The sequence below is a fragment of the Carassius auratus genome, chromosome 1 (genome assembly GCF_003368295.1).
Source record: "Carassius auratus strain Wakin chromosome 1, ASM336829v1, whole genome shotgun sequence".
NCBI classification, from domain to species: domain Eukaryota; kingdom Metazoa; phylum Chordata; class Actinopteri; order Cypriniformes; family Cyprinidae; genus Carassius; species Carassius auratus.
Window position 1 is genome coordinate 12,565,225 of NC_039243.1, and position 18,318 is coordinate 12,583,542.

Sequence of the window (18,318 nt, forward strand, 5' to 3'; positions counted from 1 at the left end):
GCATTTTTTTCATAAATAGTACATATTAACATTACTCATGTGCATACCTCTCTCTCTCTGTGTGTGTGTGTGTGTGTGTGTGTGTGTGTGCTGACTCTGCCTGGCTGATCCAGTGTGAGTGTGTGTTTGTGTGTCAGTCTGTTGCTGTCTCATCCTTGCCGCTTTGCTGAGGCACCTCTCTCTCTCACACACACACACAATCTCTCTCTCTCTCTCTCTCTCTCTCTCTCTCTCTCTCTGTATCTCTCTCTCTAGCATCTTTAGCAGCAGCAGCAGCACTGGTTTGAGCAGCGAGACGGCTTCCTCTCACCCCTCATCAGATTCCCTCTCTCCTGAGCAGCAGCACAGCGTGTCTCCGCTGCTCCTGGCTCTCTGTGTCCTGCTCATCATGATCCTGTGGGTGAAGATGGGAGAGAACTCTCTGGAGGAGCTCGTCAGACGACTTACTGTTATCATACATAAAATCGGTAGGAGGAGCTGTGTGTGTGTGTGTGTGTGTGTGTGTGTGTGTGTGTGTGTGTGTGTCAGTAGCGTCAGTATTGGGAACTGTAGCTCAAGGTTGTTTGCAGCTTCTGTTTGTCTTTACATTAGTAAATATTTGAGATTGTGTTGTGCTGATTTTACCTCTGAATTATTGAATCCTTCCAACCCATAAAACCACAACAGCTTTTATATTTAGACCATTTTTATGTTTAGTAGTTCAAAATTGTTTCTGTAGATTACATCACATATAAGCCTGAAATTAAATTCCATCTGAATTAGAACTTTCTCAACATTCTCAGAATATTAGTTAGAATTAAATCTAAATTAAAATATCAATTTATTTAAATTTAAGATGTTTTTAAAAGAAGTTCTAATTGAGATGAAATTAAGTGAATTATAACTTTTGATCTAGACATTGAATTAGAATTTAGGTTTGAATTTGAATTTTACATTTGAAATTAGAACTAGAATGTAATGAGTATTAAGAAGTTGTTTTTGAATTGCAGTTAGTCTCTTTCTCACTGTCTGTGGTGGGTAACCCTAGCTGTGTCTTCCTCCTCTCATTTTCTGGGGAGTTCAGTTTGTCCTGTTTCCCAACATTTTAGCAGTCTGCCACTGGCAGTGAGCCACAAATATACATCAACAGAATGAAGCGGCAAACACGCAAAGTGCAGGAACATTCTTTCTCACATTCTGTCTTTCAGAAATATCATATGTATGTAAATGAATCATCCTTTAGCCAGGAGGTTTTGGCCTTTAGCAATCTGGTGTATGAGGATACCTGGTACTGTTTACACTCAACCTGTTCACAATCCCACACTCACTTATTTGCTTAAGTGAGTTTGAGTTATCATTCATTTCTTCCTGTAATGATATGACTTGCATGGACAGGCATGCAGAATATTTATTTTTATATTTCTGCCTATTAATTTTTTAAACAAATTTTATTTTTGTTTTAAACAAATTGAACAATGACCCACAGTCACCAGAAATACTATAAATTATTTGGAAGTATTACAAATATTAGGCAGCACAACTGCTTTCAACATTTATAATAATAAGAAATGTTTCTTGAGCAGCAAATCAGCACATTCAAATGGTTTCTGAAGGATCATGTGACAATTGTGACTGTAATGGCTGCTGTAAATTCAGCTTTACCATCACAGGAATAAACTACATATTCAAATAGAAAACAGTTGTTTTAATTTAATTGTAATATTTACTATTACACAATATTACTGTTTTTGCAGTATGTTTGATGAAATAAATACAGCCTTGGTGAGCGGCATTAAATAAAATCTAACTTTTGAATAGTAGTGTATATTGAGCCTAATCAGACTCAGATTTAAATGTGTATTTATATCAGATTATCATATATAAATATTTGTGTATCATATACTGGAAATAAGCATCCGATGACCCGCTGTGGTTTTTATAAGGAAAACCTATCAACTGCATGAAAACAACCTACTAAACTCTGCATTTATGATAAATATGATTTTTGTGAATTTAGTGGATAGAAAACAGTATTAGTTCAGTATTATTAGAAGTCAGCTGAAAGTCCCAACCATCATAGAAAAAGAAACCCGCTGGCATGTGACTGACCGTCATTTTTGAAATGTTGCAATTATGTCAGCTGTTGTTTCAACATTTAAAAAAATGGTTGTAAGAAGTTTGACAAAATACTTATAAATCAACACAATTTTTTTTAAATGAAATAAACAAATAAGTAAATAAACCTTTTCAATTACCCATAAAAATAAAAGTTGAAATGCGAAAAAAGTTGAGTTTGTGTGTGACTATGCTTGCAAATTTGTCCTGTGTCTCTCATACAGTATGCTACATTTCGTGTCTGGAAAACTTCCAAGTGAAACCTGCAAGTGTTTATTAGGTGTTAAAAACTCTGTCTAGCCAAAGAGCTCATGCTGGCCTACAGCTGTCCGCTCATGCTCACAATCTCTTTCTCTCACACACACATGACATCACATCTGCATTCATGTCACCCATTGTGCAAATCGAGCTTATCACATATCAGTGTAGTGACGGTTAGATTGTGATGTGATCACAGATCTCAGTCAGAGGTAATAATATAGATCATTCTTTGATAAATCCAGATAAATCTTCACGACTGGTTTCAAAACCTGCAGGAAACTGACCTTTAAAGGGATAGTTTCTCTAAAAATGAAAATTCTGTCCTTGGACCCCACTGACTTCATTAAGATATCTTCTTTTATGTTCTTTAGAAGAAAGAAAGTCAAGTTTGGAACAACAGTTTATCAGTTCCTAGAAACGTAGTCTGATGTGGCTTCTACCGGGTTTAAAAAAACAGCATTTTCTGGTAAGGTATGATTTGAAGCAAAGCAGCTGGTTTAAGATGGTTATGAGCTGGTTTAAGATAGTTAGATGGTTAGGACCATTTTAGGACCCGCTTAAACCATCTCATGACCATTTTAGATCCAGCACACAATGATTTTAAACCAGCTCAAACCTGCAGCTATGCTTCAAAACATACCTTACCAGCATATGTTGTTTTCTTCAACTGGGTTAGTATTCTTATAATGTGTACTTGGGTCTGAAAAGGTTTAATGGAGACTGAACTCGTTTGATATTTCTTGGGGGTCTAATGAAGTCGAATGTGATCTGAAGTGGTCCAATATGAGATGATGTTCTGTTTTAGTGATTATTTTGGTTTTTACTATCTTACTATCTGACATTAAAACCTTCAAATCTCAAGATTTCATACTTTCAGGCCATGCATTGTCAAGTATGTCATCAAATTTGATCTATCTAGTTGTTTGATTTATAGGACTATAGATGTTTTATCAGTGACACTACGTCTGGAAGGCTCTAAAAAGCATGGATATCTCAGCACCGGATTTCTAGTAGCGGAAGAATATAATATAATACTGATACAAATAGCATATTTGTAATGCCTTTTATGACCGTTTTATATGCTTTCACCTCTATTTAGCACAGATACAGCTTCAAATACTGCACTGTGTCTGAGGGTTGCTGTGGTAACAGGTTCTGCGGTCTTTCAAGAGGAGGCTGTTTTATTCTGTAGGGTTGCTTCCACCATGGTAATAGGATGAAAATAAAGAAATAGAGGGCTAAATTACATGCTTGGCATACCATACCTTGGCAGGCAGTTTCTCTCTCTCTCTCTCTCTCTCTCTCTCTCCCTCTCTTCTTTTATCTGTGTTTTCTGAAGACGATTGTGCCAAGGGTGAAACAGGGAGAGATTCAGAGCAATAAGGGGAAAAGAGAGTGACTGTGTGCGACAGAGAAACAGAGAACATATTTCAGATAACAAATAACTGTGACCCGTCATATATTGTGTTAACTGTATATGTAAACTAGATTTTTAGGTTTTTATTTGAAAATATAAGCACTGCTTGACCTTGCAAAATGATGCGTTTGTTTTGTGCTAGAGCATTGCAAGGTCTAGCCAGGGCAAATGAAGTCTCTGCAGAGCCATCCACATAAATATTCATAGTCATGTTTTTTAAAAGTGCATGGTAATATAGTATTTTATATATGGTCATCTAATTGCATATATAAATTATACAAACCCACATAAAGAAGCATGCTACTTGCAGTCCGATGCATTTTTTATGTGTATCCCTGCAGTCTGTAAAATGTCTGATTGAATGATTTTTTTAAAAAGTTTACAATTCATTTAAAGAGATCTTGCTTCTGTTTAGAGAAAGTTAGTCAGTTTGCCCCCCCAAGTGGCGCACAAGAATGCTGGAGATTAGTGTCTATGATTGTGTGTGTGTGTGTGTATGTGTGTGTGTGTAATTAGCAGAGCAGAAGGGGATTTGTGCTAAAACTCCCTCCCCTCTCCTCCACTCTTCTCCTCTCCTCTGAAAGAATATGTGTGTTTATTGCGACAGCGTGCATGAATGCCGGGGTTGTTTTTTTACAAACAGGAGGTCCGAGATGCGTCTGCATGCAGCCTCTCTCTGCGGGTCCCATCTGACAGAGGAAGCTCTCTGAGACCAGCACTGGGCTGCTGTAGTCTTCCCAGCATTCTCTTGGATGAGATCGTCCTGGCTTGGGATTTCATTGGTCTCAGTTCAGATTGCCCTGGTGCAGTCAGGACTGTTTTAGCAGCGGCCTGGACGAATGTGGATCAGTCTGAATTGGCTTTGGGCTGCTTCCGAGACTACAGGTCGAGCCGAGGCCAGTCAAGACTGGTTAGGTGCATGTTGGAGCCAGTTTAAATGTCTCTGCATGAGTTTCTTCGGGAGGGTCAGGACGCCCCACAGCGGATTCTGTCCCGACTGACCCAGGTCCTCTACAACCTATCGGCCACCGTCTTACAGGGGGTCCCCTTCTCTCCTTTCACAACCTTCAGCCGTAAGAGCTCCTGGACGGACTGGAACGGTGAGAGACAAGAATATCAGTGTGTGTGTGTGTGTGTGTGTGTGTGTTTGGTGTCGTTGCTTTCAGATGGTTTTTGCTGAGGAAACAGGATGGGAAGTGCTGACTGCCTCTGTTAAGTTATTTCAGTTTTAAAACACTTTGTGACGTACTTGAGCGGTTAAAGGAATAGTTCAACCAAAAATGAAACTTATGCCATCATTTACTCACCCTCATGTTATTCCAGAATCATTTGACTTTCCTTATTCTGAGGAACTATAAAATTTGGAAAAATGTAGTACCTCATTCAATAAACGAGAAATTATACTTCCAGGCTTCAGTAAGGATGCAAAAGTACTTTAAAGGTCTCATAATTACTTAAATCTAGGTTTGTATCTCACAAAAAGCTGTTTTAAAGTAAAACTATAACATAACGCACAAGTAATATGTACCTCATGATACTTATGCATATGACTATGATACTTTTTTTGTGCCTTTGTGTATTTGTGTCCATTCCAAGGAATTGCATGGAAAGGAATGACCCGCATATTCTTTAAAAGTCATACAAGATATGGAGTAACATTAAGATGAGTAAAGGTCTGTTCACACCAAGGCTGACAACTATATAAAGATAAAGTTTTAAAAAGGTTCTGATTCAATGGAATTACAATTTCTATCAATCAAAGTCCACCTGACTTTAAAAGGTTTACACATTTAAAGTGTCGAATGATGAACTTTGAATAAATAGAACATTATCTACCATTGGTGTGGACGCTAAAATATCTTTATAGACCTCATTCTTGTGAACCGGCCTTAAATAAAGTACGTAATGGATGAACTGTTCCTTGAACATGGTGTGTCCCCACGGTGTGTGTGTGTGTGTGTGAAGTTGAGAGGTGGTTTCCTTGTGGGATTTCTCTCACATCATTAAGATTCATGTGGATGGCCCATTTCCCAGACCGAATTGACACACATCCTCTCTCTCTTTCTCTCTCTCTCTCTCTCTCTCTCTCTCTCTCTTTCTCTCTTGCTCAAACACTTTGTGCTAAAAGTTTTGGTTTCACAGTAAACCAGTGCGTCTCAGCATAGAGCTGGACTGGTATATTTAAGGAACACACATGACATGAGAGACTGATAGACACGGGCAAACAGCATATCATCTCAACTTCTCCAAAAAATAATCGCACATACATACCCATAACAAACCGAACAATTGCTTTGCTTTGCATAGTACAGACTGGACAGAATAGGGAATACACACACACTAGAAAAAAAGGCACTGAGAAGGACAACTTGTGGCAGTATCTGTACTGGAGAGCAGATGTCAGACGTCCTGAAATGTGAGTAAATCTCTGATCTTAATCCGCTCTGTGTCTGCTTCTCACTCGGAACAGGATGCTGCTTAAGTCGTGTGTGTGTTTTGTGTGTATTTGCTCTTTGATGTTTGACTTTCTGTGTTTAATATGAAACAATGTTGTCACATTCCTCTGTTCAGTATCTGTGCTATTTAGACAAGCTATTTTTGACATCATTATCTGTCATATGCAGACTATTGGTCATCAGTGTTGATGTATTATAGTTTTATAGGTTTTATGATTTTGATATATATATATATATATATATATATATATATATATATATATATATATATATATATATATATATATGTACAGTATATACATTCTGTTCTAAATGTGTGTATATATATATATATCTTTTTTTTTTTACAAATGGGTCAGTATAATTTTTTACATTTTTATTTATGTTTTATTTTGAGTTATTTTAATGTCAACTTTTCAAGTTATTATTTTAATGTTTGAAATAATAAAGAAACGTAGCCTTTGCAACTAGCTAAAATGTAATATTTTATTTTAGCTAACATTTAATTTAAAAGGTAAAAATTATTATTGTTGCAACATTTTAAGCTTTACAGATACATGTTTTTTTTTCTCACTGCACATTTAATTTCAGTATTTCATTAACTGAAATAATGTTAATATACAAAATTACTCAAATCTACCATTATGACAACCACCTTAAAACACTTGTGATAAAAAACAGCTTTTCCAGAGTGAATAGTAATATATAGAAGGTGCACAAAAAAAATACCATAATGTGTTAACACGTAATAAAAAAATAATGCAATAAACAACAACAAACTATGTAAATTGTTCCATTTGTTTCTTTCTTTCTTTCTTTCTTTCTTTTTCAAAATAATACAAAATTAATCATAATTAAGAACTCCATTACGTTTACTGAAAGAATTCTTTTGTGCATTTATTTGAAAATCACAGGTGAGATAAGAGACAGGTGTGTGTTGGGTTTGTGTGTGAGGGCAAGCGTGTGCAAAGCGGCTTTGTTGTGGGGCGTTCCCTTAATCTGAGATGGGTGAGACAAACAGCGTCACGTTCCTGGCTGCAGCACTTACACCTGAGATAGAAAGATACAGCATCAGAGACAGACAGACCGTGATAATTCAGGGAGTTAATATTTGCAATATGAGGACAGATGGGATGTGACAGTAAATGGGCAGCAGGACAGACTTACACCAAGGGAAGGAGGTGAAATGATACTGATGGAGGGGACTGGGACGCACCTCCGACCCCCGGAAAACTGCAGGAGCTTAGTGAAGATCACTGTAGAGGAAATGGAAAGTTTCTACAGGTTCATTGTTTGCTGTGATGGGCTAATTTGTAAGTTCCTCTTTTGTCATGTGCTAAAAAAAGATGAGAAGTGTTTGTGCGACACTTGGTTGTTTTTTTCAGCACTTGTATCATGAGACATGATGTATCATGGGAGGGTTGCAGAGTAATAATACATCTGCCATTTAAATACATGTTGTAAGTATCTGATGTGAAATATGATGTGTAAAAGCTTTTCAATTCTCTGCGTGGATCAGATCAAATAAAAATAAGTCAATTTGGAATAATTATTGTACAGCTCTTGCCATGGCGCTCCATAATAACCAGCAATTATATTTTAGGATTTGTATATACTGTTCTGAATTAGTTTTGTTTATATTTTAGTCATTTTGCCATTTTTATTAGTTTTTGTTTTTAAAAATATTTTACGTAGCTTTATCTTATCACAGTTTCTGTAATTGTAATACTTTCAGTTAGTTGCCAAGGTTTAATTTTTTCATCTATTATAATAATTGGATTATATTTCAGCTAACAACATTTATTTTTAGTAGTTTAAATTTACAAAACAATAACATGGTAACCAGGGGCGGTCAAGCTCCATAAAGAACAAAAACACCATATATAACATATAAAATAGTTACTGCAGTAAACAAAAAGTCCTCTGATCAAGTCACTGGCCCTCTTGACCCTCCCCTAAAGCTTCCACTTGTCTCCAGAATTTCAAAATGATGCCACATGGTTACCACATATACTTGAATCACTGAAAAATAAACAAAACAGCTTATGCAATTGGAATGACATGGCATTGAGTATATGACAATTTGTTTGTGTCCACCGTTTATCTAAAATGTAAAAAAAGACATAACAAAGCACTATACTTAAGTAAGGTGTCCTTAGCCAAAGTTCGAATGCTAAGTATAGATCTGATATTGCACTTCTCATAAGATTGTCGATTGTTTGTAGACAGGGTGTTGTAATTAGATGCACCTGCTGGCATGTTACTCTGTGGGTGTGGTTCTGCAGCATGGCTTCTGGCCGTGTCTCTGTGCTGCTTGAGTATTTTGCATAACTTTTGCAGTGGGATCATCACAACGAACATCGAACAAGAAAAGACTGAGCTCTCCTCTAATGCACATGCGCCTGTGAAGCGGTAAGAGGATACAAGAGCTTTATTTGCCTATGGGGTTGGTGAGGTTTGCTTATAGTGTTATGAGGACACAGTTCAGAAGGAAGGGTTGATCTTAAACTACTTTAGGTTTGGTCTACACTGTTTATTTTGGATCTGCTTGCCTGGTTTATGATGCCCTACCTTATGTCAGTCAACATAGAGGAAACCTAGTCAGCCATTTTGGCTCTGAGCATCCACTGTGTGGCTGTAGAGTTCTAGTGTTTAGGCCACTTAGGCTCAGATGAGCTGTATGCTTGTGTGTTAATCTGTACTGCTGATCACCAGAGATTGGAGATATGGTGTCATCTCTCAAACTGCCAATGAGCACACTTTGTCAAGCGCTGCAGCTTTACATATACAAGGCCATACTGTTAAATAAGCCCCTGAGTGAATCATGTAAGAGTTGATTTTGTATATGCATCAATGCTATACTAATCCACTAAACAATATAGCACATTTTATCAATGCATCGTAGCCTTGTGAACTTCTCTCTTTGATTTTGCTGTTATTGTGAGGTTGAGCCATCGGCCTTCTCCTCGTATTTGTTTGCTCTGAGTAATTGTCTGCCCTCACTGAGTTCATATATACTCAGTTTCTTGTTGAAACAGCCCATAATGTAGTGTATGTTTACTCTAGCAAATGTCTTGTTGCATGGATTTCACAGTTGCTGCTCTTGCTGAGTTCATGTTTCGGCAGCCCCTGCAAAAGCGCATGTTTACTGGGCAAATCTCTTGTTTTGTGGCTTTTTATTATTTTTGGACATACAAATTTTTAAGGAATAAGTGTCATGTTAGAGGAAATCATTAAAGGATGTTTCCTCTTGCTATTGCATGGTGTTTGTATGCTGAGTTACATGCGGTTGATGAACAAACATTTTGCCAAAGTCAGCTGATATGATTATTTCTGCTTTTGCTCTGGGTTCTTCTTCTTGAAGGTGTTACAGTAAATTAATTGTATTATTTTTATGCCTTTTGTTGTGTATTATCTTATGTATTTTAAACAGAGAAGTTGGTCTTAAATTATAACACTATCATTTGCATAGTATTTTTGCACTTTTTTTTACAGACCAAAAACAGCTTAATTTGTCATGATTTACATTTATGCATTTAGCAGATGCTTTTATCCAAAGTGACTTACATGTGCATGCAGGCTATACATTATTTTATTTTTTTTATTTAAATTTATTTTTAATTTTTTTAATCAGTATGTGTGGTCCCTGGGAATTGAACCCATGATCTTTTGGGCTACTAACACAATGCTCTACCACTGAGCCATCACATATTTGATCTATATCATATTATAGATATTATAAGATATTATATATCTTTATTTCCTTTGCCTTCTGTTCCAATCTTATCTGTAGGGTGATTTTTACCCATTTCTCACCTGTCTTGTTTTATGTGAGGATATTTTGTTGGGACTATTTGGAACGGCATGAGAGTAAGTAAATAATGAAAGTTTTATTAAAAATGTAATGCCTGTAGGTAGCAAAAGTCTTTTCTTCGTTAATGTGACGTCTATCTGAGTGAAACCGCTTTCTGAACAAGAATAAATGTAGGGCGGGACTTGATTTTGAACATCAGAAATTGATTGGCTCACTTTGATATCATGTGAGCGATAGGTTGTCCCGCCCTCATTATGTTGTTTAAAGATTATATAGGCAAATGAAATGAAAAAATTCTAATAATGTAATACTGCTAAATTCCATAAAAATAAGTCAGTTTTGATTTCTTGGTGACTGTAATTTTTCTTTCTTTACCAAGCCATTTTTCTCATGGATTCCTAAAGTTTCCCAGGTTTAGAAAATTAAGAGGATATAAACACAAGGCTTCCTGTTTGGTAAAACTGCATTAAATTAAACAGCATATGCTGCCAACAGTAAGCGTGGATAATTATGAGAGGGATCATGTAGAGGCCTAAACAGACTGTGATTCTGTTACAGTGTCTGTGCTGATTAAATCTGGATGATAAAGAGGGTGCGGTGACATGAACGTCCCCTGAGAACATGCAGCTAACCGCTACTGCTAACTGCTGTCCAGACAGCCGTCATCCCCCCACAGGCCAGAGGACATGACGACTGTCCACACTGATGTGGGTTAATGACGGGAGATTGTCCCAATGGCATGAAAAAATTTCCAGAGTTAGAAAGAATCACGGAAAAGGAAAGAAAAATGTAGACGAGAAAAGTGAAAGCACAGTCTCATTGGTAAACATTTTAGTATGTTATTCAAAGGAAATACCTGATCTTCGGACAGAGTATTTAATTGCTTTTCTGCTCATCTTTGGGATTTGACTTGAATTATAAAGTGGAAATTTCACTCTGCTCTTTGTAGCTAATGGTTGTTTGTGATTTGAAACTCATTTTTCTCATGAGTCTGATCTTTGCTGTATTTTCGGTGTACTGAGGGTTGATTTGTTGCTGTGTGATCTTTAGATGTGCTGCTGTGACCAAACCCACTGTCTGCTTGAGACTGATCACATGACTATCCTGTGTGTGTGTGTGTGTGAGAGAGAGAGAGATATTCGCCACAGGCATCATCAGTAAGGATGTTTTGATGGGTCGGATGATCATTGTTTTGAGCTGACACAAGTTGCACCCTCCTTCTCAAGTGATTGGAAAATTCCCACTTTCTGGTAAATTTGTGATCATATGCTCACTTCAGCATTCGGTTCCCTCAAATCTGCTGATTGACTGTTTTCAAGGTTCTTTCCATGAAACTGATTATGAAATATAAACACAGTTAGGTTGTTTAAAACTATACTTCATCAGATTCATATTGAATTGCGAAAGCTGGGCGTGAAATTTCTTTTTGATAAAAAAAAATTCCAAAGCAAAACGAGAATTACAGGAAAACGTCTATTTGAAAGACAATTTCCTCCTTAGATATGTAGAATCATGTGCTTTCCTAAAAGCATCTCTCAGTAAAAATTCATCCTTCCCTTGTGACTCAAATAAGCACAAGCCTTTTTTGGAAAGAAGTTCAAACACCTAAAATGCAGTATGTACATAGGAGTACATGTGATGACTACTACTTAAGCACATTTCAGTAATTAAAAAAGAAAAACATTTACTGTAAAAGTCATGAATATGAACATGAAAATGGACATTGACTGCCTAGTTTTTAAATGATTTATGAATAAGATTGGTAAGATACCGCTCCACTTTACATTGTCCAAGTATATAAAGGTGCATCTCAATAAACTAGAATGTCATGGATAAGTTCATTTATTTCAGTAATTCAACTCAAATTGTGAAACTCGTGTATTAAATAAATTCAATGCACAGACACTGAAATAGTTTTAATTCTTTGGTTATTTTAATTGTGATGGTTTTGGCTTGCATTAAAGGGGGGTGAAATGCTCGTTTTCACTCAATATCCTGTTAATCTTGAGTACCTATAGAGTAGTACTGCATCCTTCATAACTCCAAAAAGTATTTAGTTTTATTATATTCATAAGAGAAAGATAATCTGTAAAGAGAGTTTTTCCCGGAAAAACACGACCGGCTGGAGGCGTGATGTGTGGGCGGAGCTAAAGAATCACGAGCGCGAGTAAGCTTTTGCGTTGAGAGCATGTGGAAGCTGTGACATTACCGTGAGGAAAAAAACATCATCCAAAACAAACCATGGCTAACAGTCAGATTCAGCGTATATTTATGATCCAGAATCAGATCCCGAGGCTGAAACTGAATGAGAGCAGCAGCAGCAACGACTCGCTCCGAGCGGGGCTCGAACCCGGGTCTCCGGCATGGGAGGCGGACGCACAAACAAGGAGGCAGAGATATTTGAAGCAGTTTTACTCACCACCTGCGGTTCCAACACACGATCGTGACCCTTTTTCGTTGGGACTGCATTATCCTTAAGAAATAAACGATACGCAAATCCAGCATCAAACTGGGCCTTGTTTGTAAAACAAGCATCTTCGAAATGCAGGGAACAAACAAAAACACTTGCACAACTCCATTGATGCTCTGTAAAAATAAACTCCATCCACTGGTCCCTTAATGCTGTTTCTCTTTTGGTAATCTGTGCAGGGTTGTCTTGCCCTGGCAACCAAAAACACACTTCTTTTGTGACATTTCGCGACGCTCTCGCTCTGATCAGTGAAGTCTGTTGTGCTCTCAGTGCTCTGCTATACGGGAGCGCGCGCTCTTCCGGCAGAAGTGCCCTAGGACCCATATAAGTAAATTCCGCTCCATCTAACGTCACACAGAGCCATACTCGAAAAAAACTTTCCGAAACTTGTGACAAACCGGAAGGAGTATTTTTGGAACAGAAATACTCCTTCAAAAGTACAACTTAATTTTTGAAACTTTGTCCATGTTTAGCATGGGAATCCAACTCTTTAACAGTGTAAAAAACTCAGTATGCATGAAATAGCATTTCAACCCCCCTTTAAAAAAAAAACCCTACCAATTCACTATCTCAGCAAATTAGATTACTTCGTAAGACCAATTAAAAAAATCTTTTTAGTGAATTGTTGGCCTTCTGCAAAGTATGTTCATTTACTGTACATGTACTCAATACTTGATAGGGGCTCGTTTTGCTTTAATTACTGCCTCAGTTTGGCGTGATATGGAGGTGATCAGTTTGTGGCACTGCTGAGATGGTTTGGAAGCCCAGGTTTCTTTGACCGTGACCTTCAGCTCATCTGCATTTTTTGGTCTCTTGTTTCTCATCTTCCTCACAATAGCCCATAGATTCTATAAGGGGTTCAGGTCTGGTGAGTTTGTTGGCCAGTCAAGTACACCAACACCATGGTCATTTAACAAACTTTTGGTGCTTTTGGCTGTGGGCAGGTGCCAAATCCTGCTGGAAAATGAAATCAGCATCATCAAAAAGCTGGTCAGCAGAAGGAACTAATTTCTTGGTAAATGGGTGCAGTGACTTCCACACTTTTTTTCTTCCACTACCACTTTGTAAACATGCTTGGATACAGCACTCTGTGAACAGCCAGCTTCTTTGGCAATGAATGCTTGTGGCTCACCCTCCTTGTGAAGGGGGTCAATGATTGTCTTCTGGACAACTGTCAACAGTCTTCCCCATGGTTCTGTAGCCTAGAGAACCAGAAGTACTTTAAAATAGAAAAAATGCACAATACACTACTTTTGAAGGCAATTATAGTTTTGTGCATAAAAATTTGATTAATTGTGGTTGACTGCAGACAATCATGCGATTTTAACATTTTTAATCATTTACCCAGCTGTGTGTGTGTATGTGTGTGTGTGTGTGTGTGTGTGTGTGTGTGTGTGTGTATATATAACATTTACTGTAAAAGTCATGAACAAAAGTAATACAGAATTTATTTTAATAGATACTATAATATAGATATATTTAAGGGGCTGGTCACATTTTCAAGGGCACACATGATGTCAGTTAATCCATCATCAGACATTTCCTTCATCCTGTTTTGATCATTGGATTTCAGCAGGCTATGTTACATAATTTACACAAAATCCTGTTATTTTAGCATATGAAGTATCGGTTTCATTTTCTGCTGAAAAGCACAGGGAGAACCAGAGTCTACCAGAAACAGGATGTGTGACTGAAGTTACAGAAACACACTCCTGCCTTTCTCTTTACAACTGCTGCAGCACTGTAGAATAATGAAGGACGGCCATATGTATCCTGTCCTACTAGACTATACATTTTTCTGAATCAATAGGCCCGGAGTCTATTTTTACTCTAGCCTGACTGTATGTTCAGCAGACTGTATGATCAGCTTCACAGTTTCACTTATCACAGTTCAATTTGAACCGGTTGTACTGTACATAGATCCTCATTAGGAATGAGTGCCGCCACTAAGACGGCAAGCAGAGTTTGACTTGCAATTATTTTGCAGTCATAGCAAGTATAACTGATTATACTCTAATAATCTAAGTTATGCACTAATAATTTAAATTCCAATCTAGTATAGAAAAAGCATTTTAGAAGCACAGATCACAAAGATAGCAGCTCATTAAGTTTCTAAAAAAGATATCTAGATCTGTCGATCTCACATACAGTAGATACTTGAAATTGTTTGTTAGAACGAGGTACAGTGTTTTAATGAATCATGAATAATTGAATGAATAATCAGGAGACATGAGAAGAATAGAACATGATTTGACCTCTTGATCAGACAGATCTGAACTCGTGCACCATTCACATTTTTAATCATGTTGGGGGTATGGCGCATATACAGAAAGGGTGAGCTAGATAAAGTTTGTTTTTGTTTTGTTTTTGAGTGAAAGTGATTGGATGCTGAAAGGCAGTAAAGTGAATTTGTTTCTTTTCTCATTTCTCCTTTTAAATTTATTTTTGCACTCACTTCCTCTCCATAAAACATGATCAAATCCCACTGTGCTTCATGATTGGCTCCATGTCTACACTAGTGTTATTATTATTCTAGATGATGTTAGTATTTTTATATTAGAGTTTTTATCATTTTGAATGACCTTTTTTAGTATTTTTAAGTGCTTTTGTCATTTTTTGTTGGTTATTTTTTTAATATTAGTTTTTAAATAATACCTATTTTTAATAGTAAATATTCGTTTTTAGTTATAGTTCTGTTTGTTTTTATATCCTTCCAGTTAGTAATTTTTGTTCAACTTTTTTTTTTCTCTTTCCTAAATTTTCTGACATTTGTCAAGTCCCCATGAAATCAAAATTCTAGTTTTTTTGGGTGTTAGTATCATTATGTTAGTCATAAGGTTATCTATAAGTCAGTGTGGTCCAAAATGGTGACAATATTTAAATTTCGAAGATATAAGCTTTCAAAGCTTGCAGTTTGCCAAAGCGGCTCAACTATTTTTTTGACGTCACATCGTACTTTATCTTCTCATCAAATCTTGTGACCAATCAAATGCTCTCTAGAATCTGAAGCGCCCGCCTCCTACACTATAAATAGTCGCTGAAGATCAGTCATTTGTTCACAGTGTAGTATTTCCTTTACAGTGAATACCTCGTAGTGCACTATGTAAGTAACAGGAAACGATTCAGGCTTTCGATTGGTGCAAATTATGTTTGGTTTCACGTTGTTTCACGTGAACCGCAGCAGTGCACATCTGGACTTTGGCTCCACTCCAGAGATGCCATCGCACGGAGCGGATCATATGCCTGAGTCTGCATTTATAAAGAAAAACTTTTACAACTACACAGACTCAACATAATTATGACCACTATTTTGTTTTATTAAGAGTTTCCTTTTGGATCTAAGGGTAATCTATCAGACTGTGGCTGTCAAATGCGGCTTTTCCGAGCTCAACGTCCCAGGGCCGAGCAGATATAAGCAAAATGCTAATGCTATTATTTAAAAAAGGGGGCGGGGCTGCTATATGTCCCGCCCTCTCTTTCTGTTTCAAGACACTTCAGGGAACCTTTTAAGTTTATTTATTTCTGCTTGATTTCAGTTTACAAAAAATGTTCATATTTTTATTTTTAGTTAACTATAATAACCCTAGTAAAAACCAACAAACATTGCACTACATAACTATCAGATTATCAGACCACATCACCCAATTACAGGCTCTAATTTTACCATCTTAAGTTTATGCAAGTTTAATTAGTTTAAAAATTAATAATTAAAATTGTAGAGTAACGTTAATTTATTGATTCATTTACATTATGTACATTTTTATTAATTAATACTAATATTAAAAATATATTCTTAATGCAACTATAATGTAAAAGCTAATTTAAAATTGGATTACATGCTGCATAGGCTGTGAAGTTGACCAAATACAATTAAACTAAATAATGCTCTTTTTATACTTTTATTTAACTTCATTGGTATTAAGTAAATTTACTGTGTAAGATTAGCAGAGAAAGGGGCATTGTGTCTGTCTTTATAAAAAGGCTGCCTCTCTTAAATAATCTGTATGTGTGAATGTCTCAGACGAGTATGGAGTGGGTGTATATATAGCCGGACGCAAGATCTCAGAGAAGAGAGCCAGGGGATTTCCAGCCAGAGTGTCTAGAACTTGACCTGCATTTTAAAGTCCTCTTGTTGTATGCGGCCTGTGACCTTCAGGCTGTGAGAGAGCCTTGAGCTGAAGATTGCATCACAAAGTCACAGTGAAAGTATACTTTTACCTGACCGCTCCAGCAGATATACAGTACCTTTCTATAAATGTATCCGTGATATTATCTGAAAATAGTATGTAGCATATTAAAATGCATGACACAGTGTTGTTTTCGTAAGTAACGGCAGTGCTCTAAGAAGAGAGAACTTACACAAAAAAAAAAAGTACACTAGAGATTCGATTTAGAGACACTTTACTTTTTAAGATTGGCAGTGTTTGCTCTAATATTTTATAAAAAGGAAGGTTCGATGTGTCTAAATCTCTCTCTCACACACACACACAAGATGAAGGGTTTTGAGTTGCAAGAGTCCCTCAAATGTCCTCAGTGTGATAAGATGAATCTCAAAATCATAAAGTCACTGCATGAATGGGTTCAAATATGCAAAGATGCTGGAAAACTGAAGAATCTGCAGGACCTTAAAGATTTTTCTGAAGAACGCTGTTCAGTTTAACTGTTCAGAACAAACAAGGGACTCATGCACAACCATCACAAAACAGAAAGACAGCCGAGGATCATCAGGTGACCACACACAGTACTAAGAACCAAGGGTTCCCAAACTTTTGAGTGGGGTTATTTTAATAATTTCAGCATTTTTTTGTGTTATGGACTAAATGTTAATCTGTTTTATGTACAATATCTTACTCAGGACTGAACTAAATAAAATATAACATGCATTTAATATGATCTCTCTTATTTTTTGAAAATTACTCCAAATTACTGCAAAGGGTGCCCAAACTTTCGAGCCCCATTGTATGCATGTATGTATGTATGTTTTTATATATTTGACTTAATGGCATAGATAGTGAAATCTATCTGCATTTTCAGTGTAAATGAAGTGAAATAACAATAGCAATAACAAATAAAACAATTACACAAAAACATTACACTATTATTATTATTATTATTAACCATTATTAAAAGGGAAAAAGTAAAGCAGGCTAAACATGCAAATTTTTTTAACAATGAACATATAGTAAGTACAGTGTATAATAGATTTAAGTGTCATTATAGATGGAGTTGCTGTAGTTTTTGTGCTCCGCCTCTCATTCTGACCCCAGTATTTTGATTGGCTGTGTATTATTAATCCACAGGGCCCTGGCAGAGTAACAAACAGAGAAAACTGCTGTCATCCCCCCATCCCTCTCTCTCCCTCTCTCTAACCTGTTAGAGGCAGGACGATTAGAGAGTGTGTGCGTACATGAGAGCTTATCCTCTCCCTACACGCGCACACTCACTCACGCTCTCATGCACGAGCACAGGTCGCTACAGAGTAGCAATGTGGTTTAAGCTGTTGCCCCGTGGCTTTTCCTCCATTTAACTTCACCGTCTGTTCCTTCCACCTGCACGAGTGTAACCTGATGCCGGTGGAGTTTGTGTGTCTGCCTGTAGGTGTGTGTTGGAGATGAGGAAATGTGAAGTGCACAGACTGCCAGTTTTGCTTGATGGACAGTAATGTGCGGCAGCTAACGTGAGTCCTGGAGGAGGATGAAGCCCCAGATATAGAGGCACCTGAGACAGGAGGGTGGCCGGAAAGGTGCACTCTGAGCAGAATGGACCTCAGCCGAATGTCCCTGCTCTGCCAGGAGATTACTAGACT

At 37.1% G+C, this 18,318-nt stretch overlaps 1 protein-coding gene across 7 annotated transcripts in view; it reads left to right on the forward strand.

Moving 5' to 3' along the window:
- The first annotated feature begins 246 nt into the window (after nucleotides 1-246).
- The window catches only part of LOC113065534 (guanine nucleotide exchange factor DBS-like), a 55,391-nt gene continuing 37,319 nt past the window's right edge, over nucleotides 247-18,318 (forward strand). The window contains exon 1 of one of the 7 annotated variants that reach the window (XM_026237061.1): nucleotides 247-467. In XM_026237061.1, coding sequence (XP_026092846.1) covers nucleotides 389-467 — 79 coding nt within the window. In that variant the 5' untranslated portion in view covers nucleotides 247-388. Of the gene's footprint in view, nucleotides 468-4,383; nucleotides 4,873-5,898; nucleotides 6,189-8,513; nucleotides 8,641-18,318 lie in introns of those variants that run through there. The other 6 variants (XM_026236886.1, XM_026236972.1, XM_026237222.1 and 3 more) reach the window with 6 other exon arrangements.